Here is a 25,250-nt window from a genome sequence, read left to right on the forward strand (position 1 = left end):
TAAACTATGAAAATTTGAGAAGTAACTCTTCCCTGGTGGTTCAGACAGTAAAGAATCTGCCTGCAGTGCAGGAGACCTGGGTTTGATCCCTGGGTCAGGAAGATCCCCTGGAGAAGGGAACGGCAACCCACTCCAGTATTCTTGCCTGGAGAATTCCATGGATGGAGGAGCCTGGTGGGTTACAGTCCATGAGTTTGCAAAGCATTGGATATGACTGAGTGACTAACACTTTTACTTCACAACTATAGAGGAGGTCACCAACAGTACCTGGCACATAATCAGTCCTCAGTAAACGTTAATGAAGATTGCTTGGGTTGTTGTGTTTGTTACTGTTATTTTTTTGCCTTCTAAGGGGAGCAATGAACTGAGTAAAACAGCTGTGTTCCTGGTACATTCAGTTCCCCATTGGTATCTGATACATTCTCCAAAGAAATAAGGAGAAGTATTATTTTACATCTTCATTTTCACTTTTCACTTTCATGCATTGGAGAAGGAAATGGCAACCCACTCCAATGTTCTTGCCGTGAGAATCCCAGGGACGGGGGAGCCTGGTGAAAGGTTCACTGCACAACCAACAGCCAAGTAGTAACCTATTCACCATTCCCATTACTGAGGAAACATTCCAAGTTGTGAACAGAGATGTTCTGAGTTTTTAGAAAACTATCTTTGAGTAACTTGAATTCAGAATTGTAATACTTTAAGATAGATGGGGAAACAATGGAAACAGTGACAGACTTTATTTTCTTGGGCTCCAAAAATCACTGCAGATAGTAACTGCAGCCATGAAATTAAAAGATGCTTGCTCCTTGGAAGAAAAGCTATGACAAATCTAGACTGCATATTAAAAAGCAGAGACATTACTTTGCTGACAAAGTGAAAGTGAAGTTCATCAGTCATGTCAACTCTTTGTGACCCCATGGACTGTAGCCCCCCAGGCTCCTCTGTCCATGGGATTTTCCAGGCAAGAATGCTGGAATGGGTTGCCATTTCCTTCTCCGGGAGATCTTCCTGACCCAGGGACTGAACTTGGGTCTCCTTGCATTGCAGGCAGACTCTTTACTGTCTGAGCCACCAAAAGAATCCATAGAGTCAAAGCTATGGTTTTTCCAGTAGTCATGTATGGATGTGAAAGTTGGACCATAAAGAAGACTGAGCACCAAATAATTGATGCTTTTGAACTTGGTTACTCTTGAGCATCCCTTGGACTGCATGAAAATCAAACCAGTCACTCCTAAAGGAAATCAACCTTGAATATTCATTGGAAGAACTGATGCTGAAGCTGAAGCTCCAGTACTTTGGCCACCTGATGCAAAGAGCTGACTCATTTGAAAATACCCCGATGCTGGGAATAATTGAAGGCAGAGGAGAAGGGGATGACAAAGGATGAGATGGTTGGATGGCATTACTGACTCAATGGACATGAGTTTGAGCAAACTCCAGGAGATGGTGAAGGACAGGGAAGCCTGGCGTGCTGCAGTCCATGGGGTTGCAAAGAGTAGGACATGACTGAGTGACTGAACAACAAATATAATTATGTATAAGATCATCAAGGTACATTGTTTCATGGCTCTTAACAATCTCTATTTGTTTTACTTTCTGAGTATTGACAGATTTAACTCAGGACCAGATTCCATTCCAAAAGCTTGTTTCTGCTTCAGTTGACATGGTCTGAAGGCAGCACAGCCCAGCTGGAGACAGCCCTGGGCCTGTATCCTGGTTCAGCCATAAGCTTTCTATGTTAACCTTGACAAATGACTGAATGCCTCTGGGCTTCAGTTTTCTCATTTGTAAAAACGAAGAGTAGAACTTTCTGAGAGGATTTACTGTAATCATTGATGAGAATCAGCATAGGTAGAATGCCAAACACAGTGTTTGGCCTTTAAGAAGGGCTGTCTGTTCTCTGCTGCAGACTCAGGCACTGGACAAGAGGCCTCCCAGGGTTCATTAGGGTTTGTCTCCCTGACCTCCAGGTTCCACCCCTTTCCCACAGGACAGAGACATGGGAGGCTATCAGGTAGAAGAAAGGGAAATAGTAGAGCTCAGTTCAATTCAGTTCAGTCGCTCAGTTGTGTCCAACTCTTTGTGACCCCGTGGACTGCAGTACGCCAGGCCTCCCTGTCCATCACCAGCTCCTGGAGTTTACTCAAACTCATGTCCATTGAGTCAGTGATACCATCCAACCATCTCATCCTCTGTTGTCCCCTTCTCCTCCCGCCTTCAATCTTTCCTAGCATCAGAGTATTTTCCAGTGAGTCAGTTCTTTGAATCAGGTGGCCAAAGTATTGGAGTTTCAGCTTCAGCATCAGTCCATCCAATGAATATTCAGGACTGATTTCCTTTAGGATGGACTGGTTAGATATCCTTGCTGTCCAAAGGACTCTCAAGAGTCTTCTCCAACACCACAGTTCAAAAACATCAATTCTTCAGCACTCAGCTTTTTTCAACTTAGTCCAACTTTCACATCCATACATGACTACTGGAGAAACCATAGCTATGACCAGACAGACCTTTGTTGGCAAAGTAGGTGAGTAGGTGAGACAAAAAGAAAACAGTGGGAGGCAGACAGAGACAGTGGTTACAGGAAGACAGCTTGTTTAGAGACAACTGTGAAGTAAACAGTGTACACTTAAATGGATTAGGCAGTAGAAATGAAAGAAGGAAAGAAGGAGAGGATTAAGGGAGACTTATCTGCTCCAACACAAATGGTATTCAGAGAAAGTTTCAGCAAGCTCAGTATAAACTTTTAATTTGGCAATTTTTGGTCTGGTATATATTTTTGTCTTTCATGCTAATTTACAGTATGAATAGCGATAGTATTCATACTGCAGTATTCTTACTGCTTTTCTCAAAGAACACACAGTGAAATTTTCTAGAATTTAACTACATCTATCTAGACTATGGGCTTCCCCGGTGACTCAGCCATAAAGAGTCTGCCTGAAGTGCAGGAGCCGCAGGAGACCCTGGGTCAGAAAGATCCCCTGGAAGAGGGCATGGCAACCCACTCTAATATTCTTGCCTGAAGAATTTCATGGACAGGGAGAGGAGCCTGGCAGGCTATGGTCCATAGGGTCACAGAGAGTTGGACATGACTGAAGCAACTTAGCATGCACACATTTAGACTATGTATTTCCTTTTTATCCTAAAAGCCAGAACTTAACGTTGGAAGCAAAGTACTGACAAGCCACCTCATTTTGTCCCAAATCCAGCTTTCAGAATTATTTATTTTTAGGCCATATCCAGTCCATCAGTTTTGTTTTCACTTAGTCTTCTGTTAATAGGGAAATCCTTTGAAACCAAGGCAATTGACTGCCTCTCTGTGCCAGAAAAATTTGGCAAGGATCAGCCATGAGGTCAATTTTTTAACTCAAATAGGTGAGGGTGGGGAGCTGGGTTGGTGGGTAATTCCAGAATTGCAGGAAAGGGAAATCAGATAACAAGTCAGCTCCTCCTGAGTTAGATTTTAACTACCTCTGCAATATCGTCCCAATTCCTTATGTGAAATGAATTATTTCCAGAACATTTTAGGTAAGCATATACTTTATATTTAAGTAAAACATGCTTCCTAAAGCTATTTTGCTACTTTCTACTATTTAATATTATTGATGATCGAATAATCAAGAGCTGGATAGATATTCATCAGTGATTATCCTAAATATAAACTTACTATTTCTAACCTGAGGATTATACCCTTTCCTAAAAATACATTAACATTTCCTCAAGTTTATTTTGCAATATATGTACATCTGTATATCAAGTAATATTCAACTGAAAATTACAAGGACCGGTGTAGACATGACCAGCCCCTTGTTGGCACCTGTCCTAATGCAGCCGCCCTTTCTTTACATCCCTACATGAAGTGAATGTTGTGCCCCGTCTCACTTTTCTAGGGCTGATGGAGGAGCTGTGGGAGATTCTACTAGAAAAAGAAAAAAAAAACAGGCCAGTAACCATAGAGATTTCACACATGTGCATGTAAATACATAGAAAACATAAATGAGTGGGCTTTGTAAGAACTGCAACAACATCCTAATGTAATAAAGACGTGGTAATTCCTGTGGGCAGATGTGGGGAGCAGGCCCTTAGCTATCTGATACCCTCAGGAAAGAGATGTGAAGAAAGCAGCTGGGGAAGGGCAGTGCCCAGGGACCATGGGTGGAGCAAGCATGGTGGACAGATGATGGGGACCATGGGGGTGGTAAGTCAGGGTAATGCAAATGGGCTGAGGAGAGAAGGAAGAGGCTGCACTTAGGAGAGGCATGTTCTATTGACATAAGCCAGGGTAAGTACACAGAAGGTTCAGGAGCCAGAGGAGCAAATGTACTGGCTCACTGGTAAATAAAGTAGCTTTACTGTCTGGAAGCTGTGGGCAGAGCTGGGTGGGTAGCGGGACCTAAACAGTCATGAGTGCACTCTCCTCCTCCAGAAACCAGAGAAAGGTATGAAAACACAACTCCCTTCAGGACTGGGTGCCAGAGAGTAAATTAAAGAGAAGTGACTAAAGTCAACAGCTGCTCTAATGGATGGAGAATCATAATGGGACTATTGCTTGAGTGAAACTGAAAGTTGCTCAGTCATGTCCGACTCTTTGCAGTCCATGGAATTCTCCAGGCCAGAATACTGGAGTGGGTAGCCTTTCCCTTCTCCAGGGGATCTTCCCAACCCAGCGACTGAACCCAGGTCTCCCACATTGCAGGTGGATTCTTTACCAGCTGAGCCACAAGGGAAGCCCAAGAATACTGGAATGGGTAGCCTATCCCTTCTACAGTGGATCTTCCCGACCCAGGAATTGAATCAGGGTCTCCTGCATTGCAGGTGGATTTTTTTTACCAACTGAGCTAGGAGGGAAGCCCATATTGCTTGAGAAGAGGAGGAAATGAAGGACGTGAAGATTTAAATGAAATCTTAGGAAAGACTCCAATTCTTTTCCACTAAGTAACAGGTGGGAAGTAAAGAGGTGGGTTTCAGAGGACAAGACTGGGAAAAGGGAACTTCCCTGTTGGTCCAGTGGTTAAGAATCTTCTTGCAATGCAGGGGACATGGGTTTGATCCCTGGTGAGCGAACTAAGAGCCCACATGTAGTGGGGCTACTAAGCTAGAGAGTTCGCACACCACAACTACTGAGGCCATGTATCGCAACGAGAGATCCCACGTGACCCAACAAAGATTCCATGTGCAGCAACTGAGACCTGATGTTGCCAAATAAATAAATCAATTTTTTCTTTTTAAAAAATCCAGGATACAGAAACAAGAAAGCCACTTTCCCTTTATTCAGAAAGATTTCTGTATGTAAACTGTAGAAGCTAAGTATGGATTTACTGAATCATGCAACTAAAATTCAAGTTTCTAAATATAGGATGAGGTTGGTTGGTACTACTTATACAAGCTTGGTATTCAAGCTTATTAAGAACCCAAACATACGACCAGAAATAAAATATTTTTATCTTCCTGGTGAATAACTTGGATTTTCAACTAAGGTTTCTAAATATTTGAACAATGTTTATTGATTCACTCCAAAAATATAAATAATAAAAAAGTTTTCCCTGTCAACCCAAAGTCATAAAGTCAGTTTACCACATGTCAACGGTAACCAGCACAGGAAGCTATAAATCAGAAAGATTCAGACCTTGAACTGTGTCAACATCTTGTGAAGCACAAGGACATATTTCCTGTTCACTTAATAACCTGATCATGTGAGTTCTGTGTTATCAAATTCACAAAGAAAAATTAAACTCCAGATATGATACAGCATATTAAAAATAAAATCATAAATGAGGTCAATGGATCATCATTTTAAGGTTCTAAAATGAAAAACTTTTGAACCATTAGTTTTCTCTCTTTAAGAACAGAGCTCTTCCTCTCCTGAAAGAACCTGATATTCCAAGTTATGGGTCTCAAGATCATAGACTCTCTTCTTGTCTTTCAGCTATCTACTGGATGGTACATGTTGCTCTGAGCCTGCATCCCAAACAGTCTATGAGGTTACAACTAAGTTACTCTGAAAATCTTAGTGCAGTGATCAAAGAAGAGGTGCTGAAGGACTGAACTGGGAGAAGCAGAAAACATATTTGACTGAAGAGGCTAAAATGAAACTCTCATTTTAGTAAAGAATGAAATCAAGGTTATATGAATCGGAAAAAGGAATTACCTTAGGTATATTCTATGGACCAATCTTTAAGGTAGACTCCAAGCACATGCACTTACATAAAAGTAAGAAAAAAGAAACCCACCCACATTGGAATAGGCCTTACCTATTTGTTTCTATTTTCATCCTTCCAAGTTGTACATTCAGTGATCGGTGAGCACTCTGGGAGTCATGGGATACAGTAGAACTGAGCGTGCTCACCCCTGAGGTGGCCACCGCGTCTTCAAGGACTGCATGAGGTCTTCGGACAGTTTGATTTGAAGGCCGTTCATCATGGTCACCTTCTGCATCCAAGTCTTCTTGATCGGCAGTATCACTCTCAGATGCAAGGCTGAAATGTGGCCTCAGTTCTGTTAAGCATACGATCAACAACAATCTTAATGAAATAAGAATGACTGCCTTAATTTCTTAAGACGTGAATGTCATCTCCCCTGCTATCAATAGGGTGTATACCCAACTGCTTTTCCAAAAGTGAGGATGGATTTCTGCACATGATTTCAGATTTGTTCTTCCAGCAGACTTGCAAAATTCATAAGATATGTCAACTCAGAATGATCTAACTCAAACAGAAGAAAAATGTTCACACAGCACATAAGATACGTGGGAAATCTGTTAAAATCAGATAGGCAATTGTGTAAAAACCTGTTAAGAATATGAAAATTTGTCTATACAATTAAAATTCATAGTTTTGATTCTGTCAACTATTAACTCACTTAGAAAATGAGGAAAGTGAGACATAGAGAGATTGTATAAACAAAAGTAGGAAGACAGAATGCTTTTTGCTTGTAACATTCAAAATGTGTGGAGGTGGGAGGGGCGAGTACTGAAAACACACACACATTCTTTATATTCAGTCTAGCAGGCCTATCTGCTTTCGACTTTTTGACTATTAGGTTAATTTTTAGTGTGTGTCCTACGCTAACCTACTGACTCACCACTAAGATTTAAAGTACAAAAGTTACAAGTCTCCAGTTTAAACAGACTGTAGGCCAAGAGTTCATCTGCAGGTCACTTCAGAATTGGGATGATACCTTCTGATGGGAAAAACCATTATACATTATGATTAGGTTCTCAAAATGGCCCCCCCCCAAAGGAATTACATTCTTAATTTAAGTAAAATCAGGGTACCAGAAATATTGGACTTGGCTCCATATGCTATGACACATGAAACTTTTATTTTCAAAGAAACATTCTCTAAATTCTATAATTCTTTACAGTTTTCAAAAGTTTCACACGTATTTCATGTAATCCTAGAATGACCCTTATTTTCCCTGTACCCCTGTATTGCCCCTTTCCCATTCCCTCTCCCCACTGGTAAATACTAATTTGTTCTCTGTATCAGTGTTTTATTCAGTAGCTTATTGTCTTTTTTAGATTCCACATATAAATGGTATCAGTGTTTGTCTCTGTCTGACTTTACTTCAGCATAAGGTTCTTCAAGTCCATCCATGTCATGTTGCTGCAAAGAGCACAATTTCATTCCTTTTTATGGCTGAGTAGTATCCCATCACCAGAGAAGGCAATGGCAACCCACTCCAGTACTCTTGCCTGGAAAACCCTGCGGAGGGAGGAGCCTGGTGGGCTGCAGTCCATGGGGTCGCTAAGAGTTGGACACGACTAAGCGACTTCACTGCCACTTTTCATTTTCATGCACTGGAGAAGGGAATGGCAACCCACTCCAGTGTTTTTGCCTTGAGAATCCCAGGGACAGGGGAGCCTGGTGGGCTTCTGTCTATGGGGTTGCACAGAGTTGGACACGACTGAGGCGACTTAGCAGCAGCAGCAGCAGTATCCCATCACAGACACACATTTACACACACACACCACATCTTCTTTATGTGTTAAAGGACACTTAGGTGGTTTCCATAACTTGGCAACTGTAAATAATGCTGCTATGAACATTGGAAAAAGTGTATTTTTTCAAATTAGTGCTTTTGTTCCTTTCCGATACGTACCCAGGAGTGAAGCTGATGGGTCATATGATATTTTTAGTTTTTTGAGCCATCTCTATACTGTTCTCTATAGTAGCTGCAACAGTTTACATTCCCACTAGCAGTGTAGGAGGGTTCTTTTTTCTCCACATCCTTGCCAACATTTGTTATTTGTATTCTTTTTAATGCTAGCCATTCCCACAAGTCTGGGGTGATATCTCATTATGGGCATGTGGAGCTTTCATTGGATCACAGAACCCACCAAGAATCTGATGAGAGCCATGCAGAAAAGAAGCACATTCAGACAGCATTTGCCCTGTTTCTTGAGGGCTCACTGACTCCCTGAAGCCAATTCTGAGAGTCCATGAACCACCGTTGAAGAGCCCCTGTGTTGGGGGAGGGCGCCAGTGGGAGTGATGGATGACCCCTCCCACTACTCTAACATAGCTGCTACAGCAATGCAGCCAAAGGGCCAATTCATTGCCAAATCCTCCAGGGAACTGTTCGGTCTTTGCCGTATTGACCTGTGTTTGGTATAATGTCCTTAAACTTCATCCATGCTGTTGCACGTGTCAGACTTTCCTTCCTGTTGAAGGCTGTGCAGTACTCCATTGTTTGCATATTCCACACTTTGTTTATCCATTCATCTATCAATGGACACTTGTGTTGCTTCTACTTCTTTACTATTGTGAATAATGCTGCTGTGAACTTGGGTGTGCAATTATCTATTTGAGATCCTGCTTTCAATTCTTTTGAATATATACCCAAAAGAACATAAGGTAATTTTTATTTTTTTTTGAGGAACCACACATTGGTTTTCCATAGTGGCTGCACCATGTTATAGTCTCACCAATAGTATACAAAAGTTCTAATTTCTCCACATCCTTACCCTTTATCTCTTAAGGTTAGCCAAACTCCACCTCTATTCTGCTGTCTGCACCATCGCCTTTCTCCTTCCAAAATTCTATTTCCTAGTTCATCTATAGTATTCTTTGTGTTAGTCACTCAGTTGTGTCTGACTCTTTGCGACACCACAGACCGTAGCCTGCCAGGCTCCTCTGTCCATGGGATTTCTCAGGCAAGAACATTGGAGCGGGTTGCCATTTCCTTCTCCAGGGGATCTAGAACCCGAGTTTCCCGCATTGCGGGCAGACTCTTTACTGTCTGAGCCACCAGGGAAGCCCTTTGTCTTCATTCTCTGTGTTAGCTGTAGGTATAACTCAAAATCAGGTGTTTAATTTACATAAACCTGCTACAGGGGCTGAGCCATATTAGCTTTAAAAAATGTTGGCAGAATGGAAGTTATTACTAGGATTGACTCCAGGATTATTTATAAGGGAACAAAATAGTGAAAAAAAATCTTTAAAAATAAGAGGACTTCCCTGGTGATCCAGTGGCTAAGACAGCACTCCCAATGCATGGAGCCCTGGTTTAATACCTGGTTGGGGAACTAGATCCCATGTGCTGTACAACTAAGACCTGGCATTGCCAAATAAATATTTTTTAAAAAATGATTATACAGAGTGAAGTAAGCCAGAAAGAAAAACACCAATACAGTAATACTAACACATATATATGGAATTTAGAAAGATGGTAATGATGACCCTGTATGCAAGACAGCAAAAGAGACACAGATGTGTAGAGCGGACTTTTGGACTCAGAGGGAGAGGGAGAGGGTGGGATGATTTGGGAGAATGGCATTGAAACATGTATACTATCACGTAAGAAACGAATCACCAGTCTATGTTTGATGCAGGATGCAGGATGCTTGGGGCTGGTGCACAGGGATGATCCGGAGGGATGATGTGGGGTGGGAGGTGGGAGGGGGGTTCGTGTTTGGGAGCTCATGTACACCCGTGGCGGATTCATGTCAATGTATGCCAAAACCAATACAGTATTGTAAAGTAAAATAAAGTAAAAATAAAAATTAAAAAAAAAATAAGAGAGTTCAATCTATATTAAATTAGAGCAAGAATAGGCCTTTTTAAATTTTCTAAATTTTTTCTTATGGTCTCTAAACTGAAAATTTAAAGACAATTTTAAAGGTTTATTGTCTTATTGAATATAATCTCACTTTAGGAGAGGGAAAATTTCTAATACTTATTATTACATTTAAATGTTCCCTTACATTCCTCTAACTCTGTACACTTTAAATGACCATATGTCATCATTTTACTTATGGGTCAACGACTAAAAGTTTTTCTCAATAGTTCGAAGAAAGTAGAAAACTATAAGTGAATACAGTGGTTTGTTATTTTGATCTTTCATGATGGCTTCCTGAGGACACATCATCAAATTAGATATTGTAAAACATGCAAATGAGAGAGAGCATCCAGTCTTGATCCTCCAAAAGAAACAACCTAAAGGAGAACTAGGGCAAATATACACAAGAGTCATGAAAGCATATGCAAAGATAACGTGGAATTGCAAGTACAAATGAATTCAGCTTGACTATCTTAGATGCTCTCAGTTATACACCTAGCTACATATATAATTCACAGGTACATGTAATAAGAGTGCTAAGGGGTAAGTAAAGTATATTTGCAATGACTAAACCTAGTGTGGGGCTTAGTCTTTGATGGATTCAAGGAGATGGAAGGGCCTAGGCAGGTTCTGGAGGAGGGGAAAGCCTTGAGGTGGAGAAAGGGGAAGAGGTACTTGAGAGAAGTGAAATGTTAGTTGCTCGGTCATGTCCAGCTCTTTGCAACCCCAAGGGCTGTAGCCCGCCAGGCTCCTCTGTCCATGGAGTTCTCCAGGCACGATTACTAGAGTAGGTAGCCATTCCCTTCCTCAAGGGATCTTCCCAACCTAGAGATCGAACCTGGATCTCCTGCATTGCAGGTGGATTTTTTACTGTCTGAGCCACCTGGGAAGCTTAAGAGAAGGAAGCACAAATGAGCTCTCTGAGGAGAATGGAAAGCAGAGGGAACAGTCAGGACAGAGCCAAGTGTCATGAGAAAGGCAGGGACTGAGGGGACTCTGGAATGAATGGACAGTAATTAAGCCCATGTGTTGGAAACTAAAGGGAGTGCATGTTTCCAAAACACAAGAGAGGATCAAACAGCAATACGATCCCCACCTCCCCTCACGCCCACTCCACCCCAACTGGCAGCCACATCAGAGGAAAGTAACCAGACCAAGCTTCTTTAACACATGGTAGGATCACAATACTTGTCAGTGCGGTGTACGATCCCTGCATTAAACACGGCATGTAGTTTGGGGTGCTGGTCATTTTATATTAATGTGGACACAGGGCATGGGACTGATTCAGCTTAACAACTGGGAGTAACACCAAGGACTCTAGCAGTTTAAACAGATAGAGCTCCCATCAGAAGTGTGCCTGCACTGTGCATTCTCTCTGCCTTAGCTGGGCCAACACAGTCTCATGCTCAGAATTTTGCCATCTGGTCACCCACAACCAGCCTGTACTTGAAGAGTAATGAAAGATACTCAGTGTTACCAATAACCCACGGGCTGATCCTTGAAGACAAGTGGGAAAAGAGTCTGAGAGAGAAAAAAAAAAAGAAACTCATATGGGGTTTACTCAGTACTCTCTGTTCTGTGTGTTCTTTTCCAGAAGAAATAAGATGGAACATTTTCTTATTTTCTCCTTTTCATTTTGAAATAATTTTGGAATAACAGAAAAGTTGCAAAAAACAGTACAGAGAGTTCCTTGTATACCCAGTATCAGCTTGCCCTAAATATTTGTAACAGCTTACACAGCTTTGGCACAGTTACCAAACCCAGGAAATTCACATGGATACATTACTATCAACCTAATCTACAGACCTTACTTGAATTTCACTGTTTTCCCAAGGATGTCCTTTTTCTGATCTAGGATCCCACATGGCATTATTTGACGTGTCTCTCAGTCTCTGCCAATCTGTGACAGTACCCTAGTATTTCTCTATCCCTCAAGACCTCCACACTTTTGAGGAGTCCTGGTCCTCAAATTTTTGGTTCATATCTGTCTTGTCAAGATTAGGTTGAGGCTTTGCCTTTTCGGCTCCTATACCACAAAGGTGATGCTGTGTCCTTCTCAGAGCATCACATCAGGAGGTACCCAAGGCTGCTGTGTCTTATGTGAGTGGTGCTTACCTTGAGCTTCTGGTAAAAGGAGTGTCACTGTTTTCTCTCTGTAGTTAGTAGATATCTTGTCGGGAGATTGCCTGAGACCATTCAAATACCTCATTTCTCAGCATTATTTTTCCTGCTTACCTCAGCAGCTATTGATGGTTCTTACTGTAATAATTATTACTGTGGTGTATGCCTAATGGTGATTTTTTATTTCCCTCATCCCTTCTACATGTATTAATTGGAATTCTACTAAGACAAATAATAATTGGCCTTTCTCCTCCATATACATATTTATTCAATTACTTATATCAGTATGGACTTGTGGCTGTTTAGTTTATTCTATACATATAATCCAATATTATTTTTATTGATTTTTTTGTTTAATTTGCCCTGGCTTAGACTTTGGAAAGTCCTTCAAGCTGTCTCCAGGGTCCTTTGTATCAGCTTCCATTCTTTTGGTGCACTTCCTTACTTTTTGCCATCACAGTAAGTTACAGGTTCATCTTGAATTTCCTCTGCCCCAGGCAGGCCTGGAAATCAACCATTTCTGCAAGGAGCTCTGATTCCTTTTATTAGAGAATCTTTAAAAGCCAACATTTGGGTCCTCTCAACAAACACATCTAAGAAATGTGTGTACTGATGATGGCATACTTTTAAATTTGTTGGTTTCTTTAGCATGTCATCTAAAAGGAATTTTTTATCAGGAGACTAAAAAGATAGGTATTTTTAGTGTAGTTTCTTTGAATCTTAATTGTATAACAAAATCTTAGGGGCATTTGGAAATCAATGGAATTGTCAAATGCTTGAAATTGGTTACCCTTGTTCAGATATTTCAACATATACATATTGATGTAGAGTGTATATTGTCTTCCTGCATCGTGAGAGGAATATTAAAAAATACTTTCTTAAAGCAATTCTCTGAAATTTCCACTTATTATTACTATTCTTGGCCATGCCGCACAGCTTGCAGGATCTTAGCTCCCTGACCAGGTATTGTACCCTTGCCCGCTGCGGTAGAAGTGTGGAATTCTAACACTGGACGGCAAGGGAAGTCCCTTTTTTCTTTTTTTGCTCACTTTTTAAAATGCTTTCATAGAGTCATTTCAGTTGTCATCAGAGACCCCTAGTGGCCTCAAAGAAACCAATTTCACAGTGGAAGGACAGAAAACTTTGCTGAGCAAACTGTTTTCATAGAGTGTTCCTTCCTCTGCACACGAGCTGGGTTCGAGCAACGCCCATCACAGGGACACTCACGTGAGGAGACAGGCCTCCCTGCGTTGTCCCTTGTCCCTGTCTCTCCCTCTAAGCTTAAAGTGCTTCATCTACAGCATGATAATCAGTGTGCTTTATCAACTTTATATTTTGGAAGAATTTACAGAAATACTATAAAGATAATATAGAGAACTCCACATACCTTCCACCCAGTTCACCTAGTATATCTTATGTAACTATGGTACCTCTGTTAAAACTAAGAAATTAACATTGGTACAGTATCAGTTGTATCAAGGAAACTGGAGTATTTTTAGATTATGCTAATTTTCCTGATGTTCTTTTTTCTATTCCAGGATACAATCCATTGCATTTAGGTAATCCAATTTAAAAGAAGTTACTACAAATTAGATTACCAGATTATTTATATGCTATTTAAATTATTTCAAAGTATAATCCCTTTCTCTTCTCCTCATTTAGCCATTCTCAATTTAGGTTACTACTGGGTGTAACTTGGGGCTTCCCCAGTGGCTTAGCAGTAAAGAATCTGCCTGTAATGCAGGAGTGGTGGAAGATGCAGGTTCGATCTCTGAGTCAGGAAGATCCCCTGGAGAAGAGCATGGTAATCCACTCCAGTATTCTTGCCTGGAGAATCCCATGGACAGAGGAGCCTGACCGATTAGTCCATAGAGTCACAAAGAGTTAGACACAACTGAAGTGACTTTGCATGCACAGCACACAGTGTAACTCATGGCCTATACCTACCCCTTACATCTTTTGGGTTTATAACCCCTCTTTGGTATACTTCCCACACCCAGGCTCATCTGAGTGATTAACCATCCAGACATAAGTATGTGCTGACTTCCTTAGAGCATCACACTAGGTTTCTACCAGCTTTACATTCTTCAGGTTCACATCCAACTGCCAGCCGTTTGTTTCAAAGCCTTGCTAGCGTTTTTTCTAAGTCATGCAAAAGTTTTCACTCTAATTTGTTATAACCAGGTAAAACTCATCTACTGATTGCTTCAACCAATATTTATTGGAAGTCTGTTCATTTCCAGGCAACATGCTGGACAATGCGTTTGACACAGAATAAAAGCTACCCTCTGGTAAGGGAAACAGCCATTAGACAAGACAATAAAAGTAGTTTCTGATTGGGCAAATGTCACCAATGGGAAAACCATTTCCAAGGAGAGAGAGAGACAGGGGTCTACTGTAGACTTTGGGGTCAGTCAGGACTCTCTGAGGGGGCATCTCGTAAAATGAGACCTGAAGACAAACTTACAAGAACACATGGGGAGGTGGCAGGAGGGATGGAGGGGGCAGGGGGGATGGAGGCGGCAGGTGGGATGGGGTGGGGGGTAGGGGGTGAGGTATGCACCACGTAGGGGAACAACCTATTCAGGGATGTTAGAACTTCTAGTTCCTCCTTTCATAAGAAAGAAATGTTAATCCCTCACCCTGAAACCAGAAAAGGCATTCTGAAAGAAGAGAAGGAACTCCACAACTCAGAAGGGTTTATGATGACTTGAAAGTCTGTGGTTCTGTTTATAAATAATATAAAATTTGAAAGGTTTCATATTTATATTTACCTTATCTTTTTAGATTTCTGTTTTAGAATACTTTATAATACATGTACAAATTAGTACAACAGAACATGTTTCTTTTATTTTAGAACACGTTTCTAATTCATGTAACTGCTGCTGCTAAGGCGCTTCAGTCGTGTCCGAATCTATGCGACCCCATAGGCGGCAGCCCACCAGGCGCCGCCGTCCCTGGGATTCTCCAGGCAAGAACACTGGAGTGGGTTGCCATTTCCTTCTCCAATGCATGAAAGTGAAAAGTGAAAGTGAAGTCACTCAGTCGTGTTCGACTCTTCGCGACATCATGGACTGCAGCCTACCAGTCTCCTCCGTCTATGGGATTTTCCAGGCAAGAGTACTGGAGTGGGGTGCCATTGCCTTCTCCCAATTCATATACTTAAATCAATCTATTTCTTTATCTATACACACACACACACACACACACACACATACATGCAAGGTGGAATAGCTCTGCTTAAAATTTCTATTATGGGTACACTATCAAAACACTTTGGAAGCTTGTCTTAGAACATGAGTGCATCTCTCCCTTTCTCCATAACAGGATTCCCAGGTGGTGCTAGTGGTAAGAACTCACCTGCCAATGCAGGAGAGGTAAGAGACATAGGTTCAATCCCTGAGTGGAGAAGATCCCCTGGAGGAAGGCACAGTAACCCACTCCAGTATTGTTGCCTGGAGAATCCCATGGACAGAGGACCCTGGCAGGCTATAGTCCGTAGGGTTACAGAGTCAGACATGACTGAAGCAACTTAGTACGCACATTTACTCCCATAACCTGGTTGCATTCATTGAGATACCCTTTGGTATAATATCTCAATGCAAACATAGCTGGCATCTATTTAGACCCGTGATTTCCAAACCTGGCTGTGTATAAAAATGACCTGGATAATCAGATTCCTGAGCTTATCCTCAGCAGATTCTCCCTCAGTCTGGGATGGATCTCTCAAAACTGTAATTTTAAAGAGCTCCTTACATCAATCAATGGGAACCACTGGTAAAGGATGACATGGGAGTGTGTTTTGTAGGTACAGATATCTAAATATTGAAATGCATATGTATTTGGATCTCCTGTATCATTTTCTCTTTGTCTTTATATCCAATGATGATCTTTAAAGAAAAGGAAACAAGTCTTCCTTAGTAAATATTTTGCTCAGAGTACATGCACTAGATAAATATTATTTGGTGGCTTTGAACGATGAAAAAAAAAAGGCTAAGTTGTCTTAAAAGCAGTGAGGAGACATCATAAATGATAGATGAATAGTAATTGAAAATACCAAACACTAAATATTTGCAAAGTAGTTAAGCATTTCTGACCTGGAACCAGAATGGTAATAGCTGTCTGTACCGCCTTTCGGATGATACTGTCTAAAGCAAACATCCAGTGTGGCTTGATGTTATGATTCCGAAGAACTTTATTGACCTGGAGAAAAAGAGTGATATATGGTTTACTTTAATATTTAATTGCAAATAACCTAGCTGATGCATGCATTCGGATGATATTCTACCAACAATAACAACTAAAAGGTTTCTTCACTCTGAATTGTGAATAATTTATTTATGTCATCAGAAAACAAACGAAAAATTACCACTTCAAAATGAAGTTTGGTGATTCCCATGTAAGCAAGTGAGATATACCACTTCAATGAAAGGCAATCTAGTTAAATGGGAATGTTGCCTCTTTGGGACTCAGTATCTGCGGCTTCTACCTTTTATGATGTCAGCAGATTGGATGGCGGAAGTGATAAAGGAAGGGAAAAAAAAAAAAGAGTCCCACTCCAGTATTCTTGCCTGGAGAATCCCATGGACAGAGGAGCCTGACAGGCTACAGTCCATGAGGTCGCAAAGGGTTGGACATGAATTAAGTGACTCAGCACACACACATGCATCGAGACTATGTATTTCCTTTTTATGCTTAAATGTTATGGCTGCTGTTCAACACAACCAAGCACTTCAGCATAATGTGATGACTTGAAAGTGCCAGTCACCGCTTAAAGGGGGAATATGAGAACACACGCGCTGCCTACAGACCTGCCATAGCGCGCACCTTGTTTTCCACCCCACAATGGCTTATATTTTTTTTAAGGGGAATAAACTGCCGAACTATTCCAGACGATCTGTTTACATTAAAAATCTTTGTTGTCAGACTATCTTTTTAAAGTGACTCATAATGTTTCACTTATTTACACAGACACTGACACAGATATATGCATTGCCTTTCTTTTTAAAAATTATGGTAAAACATGCATGCCATCAAATTTACCATCTTAACTATTTTTAAGTGTACAGCTAAAGTGGCATTTTTAAGTGGCATCAAGTACATTGACACTGTTGTGCTAGTGTGAAATGAAACATTTCCTGCTGTATCACTGGGCAAGAAATTGCACAGCCGTCAGCGATTTCAGGCCTCCTAATGTGACTGAGGGCTCCCAAAACTGTGATCCAGTAGATGCCACCATCCCCAACCATGGCAATTGCTGGTGGAGTGAAGAGATGGGATGCCAGAAGCAGCCATCCACCACACCTGCCATCCCTTATGGTAAAAAAGGAATTAAGGATGTAAAGCATCTAGAAACAGATTTGGCTTCTGATAGCTGAGGTGCCTGTGAAAGGAATGAATTCAGAGAGCCCAGAGGCTTGCCTCTTTCCCTATATAGAAAACACTAAATTCCTTAGCTTGATATCTGGTTTTCCTTACTATTTAACAATAATCTTTGATGTTCAGGTTGCTTGCCCCCTTTGCTGCTAACTTGTATATAGCCTGACTCCCTCTCCTGCCTGCTCTGAGCAGATTTCACAGAGCTACTGAGAGGCTGTCTCCTGGGCTCGGGGTCCTTAACATTCCCACCAAATAAAGTAACTCTCTACTTTCAGGTTGTGGCTCATTTTTTAGTTAACACTATCATCACCATCAGTCATCTCCAGAACTCTTTTCATCTTGCAAAACTGAAACGCTACACCCATTAAACAATGATTCCCCTCTGCCCTCTCCTCCCAGTCCCTGACAACCACCATTCTACTTCCCATTTATGAATATGACTACTCTAAGTGTCTCACACAATGAAAATCGTGCAGTCTTTTTGTGTCTGGCTCATTTCACTTAGTGTAATGTATCAGAACTTCGTTCCTTTTTCAGGTTGATAATATTCCATTGTATGGGTAAGCCATTACCTTTTTATAAATGACTTTTATCATAAGGCTAAGAGAGGTTTATTCAAAATTTGGTTTAACTCCACTAATTTCTGGTTGACCTGGGTCTTTAAGAAAAGACGCTATTTTTCCCAACAGGAGTCTGACTAGAGATCTTAGAGGAAGCTGGGGAGAAGGCGACCTAGCTGTAATCTCACACCAGAAGCTAGAGTTCCAGTGGCTCATTCCTGCCCTTGATCATCTTCATCAAAATCCCCCAGTGTAGATGGCTGTCTGTCTGAGGAATTCCTCAGAGTGGTTGTTCCCAAGGAAGTGGACCATTGCTAGGTTCCCACTTGTTCTAGGAAATCCCTTCAGAATGATTTTGTCCTGGCACTTTCTTAAAGGACTCGCCTGATTATTTGACTAATGTGGGTGCAACAGTTAGTAACTAATACTTTTCTCTCAAGGGTCCCAAAGAGAAAATGGAGGAGGGGTCCTCTATCACCATGACCAGCTCCTCACAGCCCCTCATTAAACAGTATATTACATCCAGGCCATTCTTTGGGTTCATTCCCATCCTGGACAGTGCAAGTCCATCTGGGACACCTCTAGTCAGAGCAAGAGCAGGGGTGTGTGTGTGTGTGTGTGTGTGTGTGTGTGTGTGTGTGTGTGTGCGTGTGTCAGAGCAAGAGCAGGGGTGTAGGTGTGTGTGTGTGTATGTGTGTGACTTGGTCTGTGGCCCAGGATTACAGCTAACCCACTCTCAATCTGAACTCTACTTGCCTATTTGCTTTCCAGCCTCTAGACTGGAAGCCAAATGTGCGAGCAAGTTGCAAACTCACTAAGTTATTTGATTCTATTTGCAGCTGGCTGGGGTTCCCTAGTTACAGAGAAAGTGTGCCTTTAGCATTATATTAGTGACAAGCCTGGCCAGTTGCTCTCATTTGCCATGACGTCAATTGAGTCAGGAGTGTTGCCCTGCCTACGATACAGCATAAGACTGAGCAGCTTGCACAGAGTTCCAGGGAAAACAAGGTCACTAAAGGATTACAATTTAGTTTTAAATCAGGGATCTTTTGATGCGCCAAAGGCAACTGTCAAGACATCTTCTAGGTAGGAGCAATAAACTCATTAGGACTGAGTCAATTTGGAGAATTTACCTAAAATGATGCAAAGTGCTTCCCTATTCAGATGGCCGGCACCTTGGGAACTCTCTTATTTCTGTCTCCCGCAGTCAGTTGTAAGGGCTTCTGGGAGGGACTTCAGGCTTTTTTTGGTACAAGTTCCACAGGCAAGTCTCATTCAAGGATATCACATATGGTTTGAATCAGGCTTCTGGAAAACTGGCTTCAAGTTTGTGTTGCATAGCAACTCGCTATGAGAGCGAGGAACTGTCAGTGATCTCTCACCAGAACCTGTGAATTAATTTTTATCCAATGATGCCCTGTGCTCTAAAGTATATTTTTGGCTAGGGAGTAGTGAATATTTTTTAAACAAGTATGTTTAAAATGTTCTGTTTGGAAAACAGAGCAAGGGGGGAAAAAATTGATCATTCTGATCATTCTGATCTGTACGGTTACATTTTTCCGAGTGACCACTAGATGGCACTTTTCATATATAATAGAAAGTGCAGGACTAAATAGTGCTCTGTTGCTAAAATCATCAAAATAAATAGTGACCAACTACATGATTTCATAAGAACAAAGTGCAGCCATGGGAGATGTCTGTGAGTGTTGTTATTTTCCACGCTGTTCCACTTTATGTGTATCTAACCTGGGGGAGACACCAGATTATATAACAAAGCTAGTGCTTCGAGGCACACAGACAGGCAACCATCTCATACTTACTCATGTTCTAAAGAGAAAAGAATTCATTACAATGATTAAATAAAGAAAAAGCAACAGAGCTTATGTTTTTATCCTATTTTTCTGACTAATTTTAGCTGGGAAAACATGGGTGAAACATCATACTTACAGCATCTTGAAAACCAAAGAGCACCACCTGGACCTGACTGATCCCATGGCTGTCAAAGTCCAGCTCCAGCTTCAGCTTAGACAGGGTGGTGGCTATGATCTTCCGGTCTGTGGACCTCACAAATTCTCTGAGGCTTGTGACGAGAGTTGTGATGTGTTCCCATTTTAGTTTAGGCTCTTCGGCCCCCTGTGAATAGTAACCAACAATCTGTCAGCCCGTCAGACTTTTCTGTACTGGATGTATCAGCCCTCGGCCTGTCGCCCTCACAGCCCCTGTTGAGAACTGAACTTTTTTATACATAGTATCAATAGCTCCCTGCTAAGGGGGAACAGCCATATTTGAACTATGGCTTCTCCCCCTGCAAAAAAAAAAAAAAGAAAGGGAAGACCTTGGGAAGGACAGAAACCCACCACATATACTGTCCGACAGCCGTGATGTAGTCAGATGGACAAACAGGGACAGGCAGAGGCTGTGAGATTCCACTTTCAGAAATTTTAATTGGGAGCTAAGGAGCAATTCAGGCAAAGAGCCATAGGATTTCAGGCTCAAAGTCTGCCCAGAGAGAGAAGTCACAAAACAGGGTGAGAGTACATTGAGTTATAAGGAAGCACAAGGAATAGGGTTGAGAATGACGATTGGAAGAGAGAGAAGTAGATGGAAATGGGTGCCCACAGCAACCAAGCCAGAGAAGCACAGACTGCGGGACTTGAAGGCCTTGGAATTACACTCCAGTTTCTGTCTCTGTGAGGCTCCGAGAGACGCTGTGGTTGAACTCAACCTGAGAATCCATGTGTCTGCCTACATGTTCCTAGTCCTTCAAGTGCCCTTGAAAACACATCAATTCTTTGTAATCAAAAGCAGCTAGCATAAGTTGTCTATTTTACACATAGAATCAATACTGTATATGTTTCAATCCCAATCTCCCAATTCATACCACCCTGCCTACCCCCTCAGTATCCATACATTTGTTCTCTAGCTCTGTCTCTATTTCTGCTTTGCAAATAAGGTTGTCTATATCATTTTTCTAGATATATTCATTAATATATGATATTAGTTTTTCTTTTTCTGACCTACTTCACTCATGGAATCCTAAATGGGAGGGAAACTCAAAACGAAGGGGATATATGTACATGTGGGCTTCCCAGGTGGCACAGTAGTAAAGAGTCCACCTGCCTATGCAGGAGATGCAAGAGACTTGGGTTTGATCCCTGGGTTGGGAAGATCCCCTTGAGTAGGAAATGACAACCCACCCAGTATTCTTGCCTGGAGAATCCCATAGACAGAGGAGCCTGGTGGGCTACAGTCCATGGGGTCACAAAGAATCAGACACAACTGAGCATACACATGTATGTATATGTACAGCTGATTAATTCTGCTGTGCAGTAGAAGCTAACATAGTATTGCAAAGCAACTATATTCCAATAAAAATTAATTAACAATAAAAACATATAAAACACTTTGCCATTAAAAAGAGCTTGCTTCAAACTTTATCCTGGAAACCATTCTTCACACCAATAAGGCAATCAGTAATAAGAATGGATCAAATGGATGACTTCACATATTAAAAATTAAATATTTAAACAAATTCCCTTCCTCAAGTTGAACTTCTACTTTGAGCAAGAAACATTATTACTTGAAGGAAACATAGTAGAATGCTATTGATCCTCATTTAAGAAAGAAAGGGATTTTTATTATCCTCATGTCTATCTCGTATTGTGTATTTTGTTACTACATCATTAAAATTAAATTCCTCAACTGGGCTTTGAAAATGACAATTTCTAGGAGTCTGTTAAAATAAAAGAGAAATGCCCCATCAAGTTTGTTCTCTCAATCTATTTTCATTTGGGAGCTCCCTCTCATGTTTATGCTTTGATGAGAAAAGATTATATTGAACAGCTTGAAAGCGATCATTAAGGGAATATTTGAAAATCAGACAGGGAACAATTATAAACTTTGTTTCTTTTCTTGCCACAAACTAAATTACACTCAAAGTAAAGATTCACAGGCAATATCATAAAAACATGAAAATATGTTCGAGAAGAAAAATGTGTGTGCTATTTAGAAATTGGAAGCTTATCTTAGTGAAAAATCAGTTACATGTTTGCCAGCAGTTTAAACAGCAAACATTTTTTGGACATTTGCTTTGTTTTCACAACAGAAAAATATGCTTCTGCTGGTTTTTTGATGTCACTGTCCCTGTCCTACAAAGGAACACTATCTACCCTGGGAAATGTTTTTCATCTGGGGAATTTCATCACCTACATAATGGTTATAATAATGGTTGTTTCTGTTCTCAAGCCTGCCTCCCTACGTGTACTCATTAACATGCCTTTATGAACAAGCATCTTAGGTTATCAGGTGAGACTGATTCAGTATCAGAAGGTAGCATCTGACAGTGTGCCTTTCCTGAACACTCAAGAGGACCATCCTAGATTCTCTGGCAAAGGGGCTCTGCCTTCTTTGTCCTTAAACTCCTTCAAAGTGATGAGTGGATTTCAGAAGGATGTTACAGATTGAAAGCGCTTTCATGGGCCACTTTGAGGATCCACACTTCAGTCTTGTCATAAAGGGGCAGGCTTAAATGTGAAGATGTATCTAGAAATATTTAATACAATGAAAATACATTTCCATCTGGTCATAGAAAAAAATCAGATACTAGATAACTGCTTGATAATGATGATATCAACAATAATAGTTAACATTTATGGAATACTCCCTATTATTGTCTCAATGATTCATGATCTTAGTTACTCCCTGTAGCAACCCTTTGCTACGGTGACTAACCCCATTGTTTCCTCAATTTTATGGATTAGGAAATTCAGCCTGAGAGAGGTTAACTCACTTGCTCAAATCACATAGCCTTTAAGTGGTAGAATCAGGCCTCAGAGTCAAGTTGAGGCTGAACCCAAGCTCCTAATCATTACCTTCTACTGCCTCAATTAGCTGTCTGAACCAGCAGTAAACCTGGGTGGGGACCTGCTCTATTGCAAGATCACCACAGGATGCCCCAGGAAAGGATTCACAGCGTCTGCAGCAGTCACCATCAACAGGACCCTATCTCTCACTTAACAACTCTGGATTTACTAAGCCACTGTGACTAGCAGTTTCTGGTCAGAATCATACTGGTCACTTCATACTGGTGCACTGAGGCAAGCCCTCTGACAGTCGCTTTTAAGCTTTTCTTTCCTTTTTTAGAAAACATTCAAGCATTCTTAAATCACTAGGAAGTCACAAACACTTGAATAGGATTGAAGTGAAGTGAAGTGAAGTTGCTCAGTCATGTCCGACTCTTTGCGACCCCATGGACTGTAGCCTACCAGGCTCCTCCCATGGGATTTTCCAGGCAAGAGTACTGGAGTGGGTTGCCATTTCCTTCTCCAGAGGATTTTCCCCACCCAGGGATCGAACCCAGGTCTCCTGCATTGTAGGCAGACACTTTACTGTCTGAGCCACCAGGGAAGCCTTGAATAGGATTAACCAACTCCAAAACTTTGGAATTTCAGCACAGTCATGGAAGCAGTCTCCTGCTAGGCTCTCTGCTGAGGGCTGAGACCATGACATGAATCAGACAGACAAAGAAAACCCCCAAACAAGCAGACACTTTTCTGTATTAGGAAAGCACACCCACAGGGAATGATTATGAGATCTAAGCAATCACTGGTTCTGTGTCCTGACCTAAATCAGAAGCCTACACGCCACAGCGGCTACTGGTGATTCCTTCTCCCAAACCCAAACCCCAACCCCGTCCCCTCCCCTGCTGCCTGTTTCTCCCAGGACTTGTCACCCTCTGGCGTAGCAGGAGGGAGAGCAGTATAGCAGGAGGGAGAGCAGGGTCTGTGCTCCTTAGAGCCAGACTGCCTGGGTCCAAATCCTTACTCCATCGCTTAGCGTTGTGTGGCTTCTGTGAATTACTCAGCGCCTCTGTGCCTCCTCTGTGCAAAATGAGGAGACTCACAGAACTACTGCTGCAGGACTGTGGTCACAGGAATTGAGTGAGTAGAGACACAGGAACTACTAAGAACAATATCTGGCCCATAGAAAGTATTTGCTATTATTACTATATATTTGTGTTTCCCTGGTGTCTCAGATGGTAAAGAATCCACCTGCAATGTGGGAGACCTGGGTTCAATCTCTGGGCTGGGAAGTTCCCCTAGAGGAGGGCATGGCAACCCACTCCAGTATTCTTGCCTGGAGAATCCCCATGGACAGAGGAGCCTGGCAGGCTACAGTCCAAGGGGTTGCAAAGAGTTGGACATGACTGAGCGACTAAGCATACACACACACACACACACACACACACACACACATATTTAACATAGATAGTAACACATATGTAACATACATAGTATATAATAACATTTAACTATATATTTAACTACTATATATTCAGCTATGTGCTTACTATATTTTCATTGCTTTTCTTGCTCCACAAGAATGTCAGCTTCAATGGGATGCATCCATTTTTCCCCATTTTGTTCATTCTAGTGTCCTAGCATACCTAGCACATAGATGGGGGGATGCCTGGCATATAGAAGATGCTCAGTAAATATTTGTTGAATGAATGGCCTCCAATTACTGCACAGTTGCTCCTTCTATCTAAACTTGGTTCTGCTTCTTTATCTTACACCATCTGATTCTCAGTCCTTGAATGACCACAGTGAGCAGATGGAAAGGCACAAGTGACTGCTATGGGTTCCAAACTACTCCCATCTCAGCCACATCTCCAGATTCCTTTGTGGTATTCTCAGCACTTATTCCACTTCCAATTCAGAACTTGGCTGTCGCTCACCCAGGGCACCTCCTTTCAGGGCCTCAGAGTCCCTGCTTACTCCATACAGCTTCCCTTTAGGACTCAAGTCAGAAGTTTTCCTAGAACACATAGATGTCAGTTCTCCCTGTACCCAGAGACCCTGATGACACACACATGGTGTTTCAGCTCCTCCTATGGAATCTAAAGACATGAATATTAGAGAATTCCTAAGGTGATGGAACCAGCAGAGAAACTTTGAGGGCTTCTCAAGATAAAGACAAGCAGGGACTATATAGCAAGAGCCAAGAAAGAGACAGACTGGCTTCATTTACATTCCAATAAAAGCTGAGACCAGGTAAAGTGCTGGACTGAGATGGAAACTTGATCCAATCCTTCCAGCTTCACCCTTTTTGTAGCTATTCTAGGACTGAAGGGAG

The 25,250-nt window shown here is 41.6% G+C and overlaps 1 protein-coding gene across 3 annotated transcripts in view; it reads right to left on the reverse strand.

The window, feature by feature from the left end:
* The window catches only part of MAP3K5 (mitogen-activated protein kinase kinase kinase 5), a 228,492-nt gene that overhangs the window by 4,906 nt on the left and 198,336 nt on the right, over nt 1-25,250 (reverse strand). For all 3 annotated transcript variants that reach the window (XM_004011519.6, XM_042253518.2, XM_060419723.1), the window contains 3 exons: nt 20,064-20,249; nt 16,275-16,380; nt 6,249-6,492 (listed from right to left, as the gene is read on the reverse strand). In XM_004011519.6, the coding sequence (XP_004011568.4) occupies nt 6,249-6,492; nt 16,275-16,380; nt 20,064-20,249 (536 nt within the window). The remainder of the gene's footprint in view (nt 1-6,248; nt 6,493-16,274; nt 16,381-20,063; nt 20,250-25,250) is intronic.

This window comes from Ovis aries, chromosome 8, assembly GCF_016772045.2.
Source record: "Ovis aries strain OAR_USU_Benz2616 breed Rambouillet chromosome 8, ARS-UI_Ramb_v3.0, whole genome shotgun sequence".
Lineage (NCBI taxonomy): Eukaryota > Metazoa > Chordata > Mammalia > Artiodactyla > Bovidae > Ovis > Ovis aries.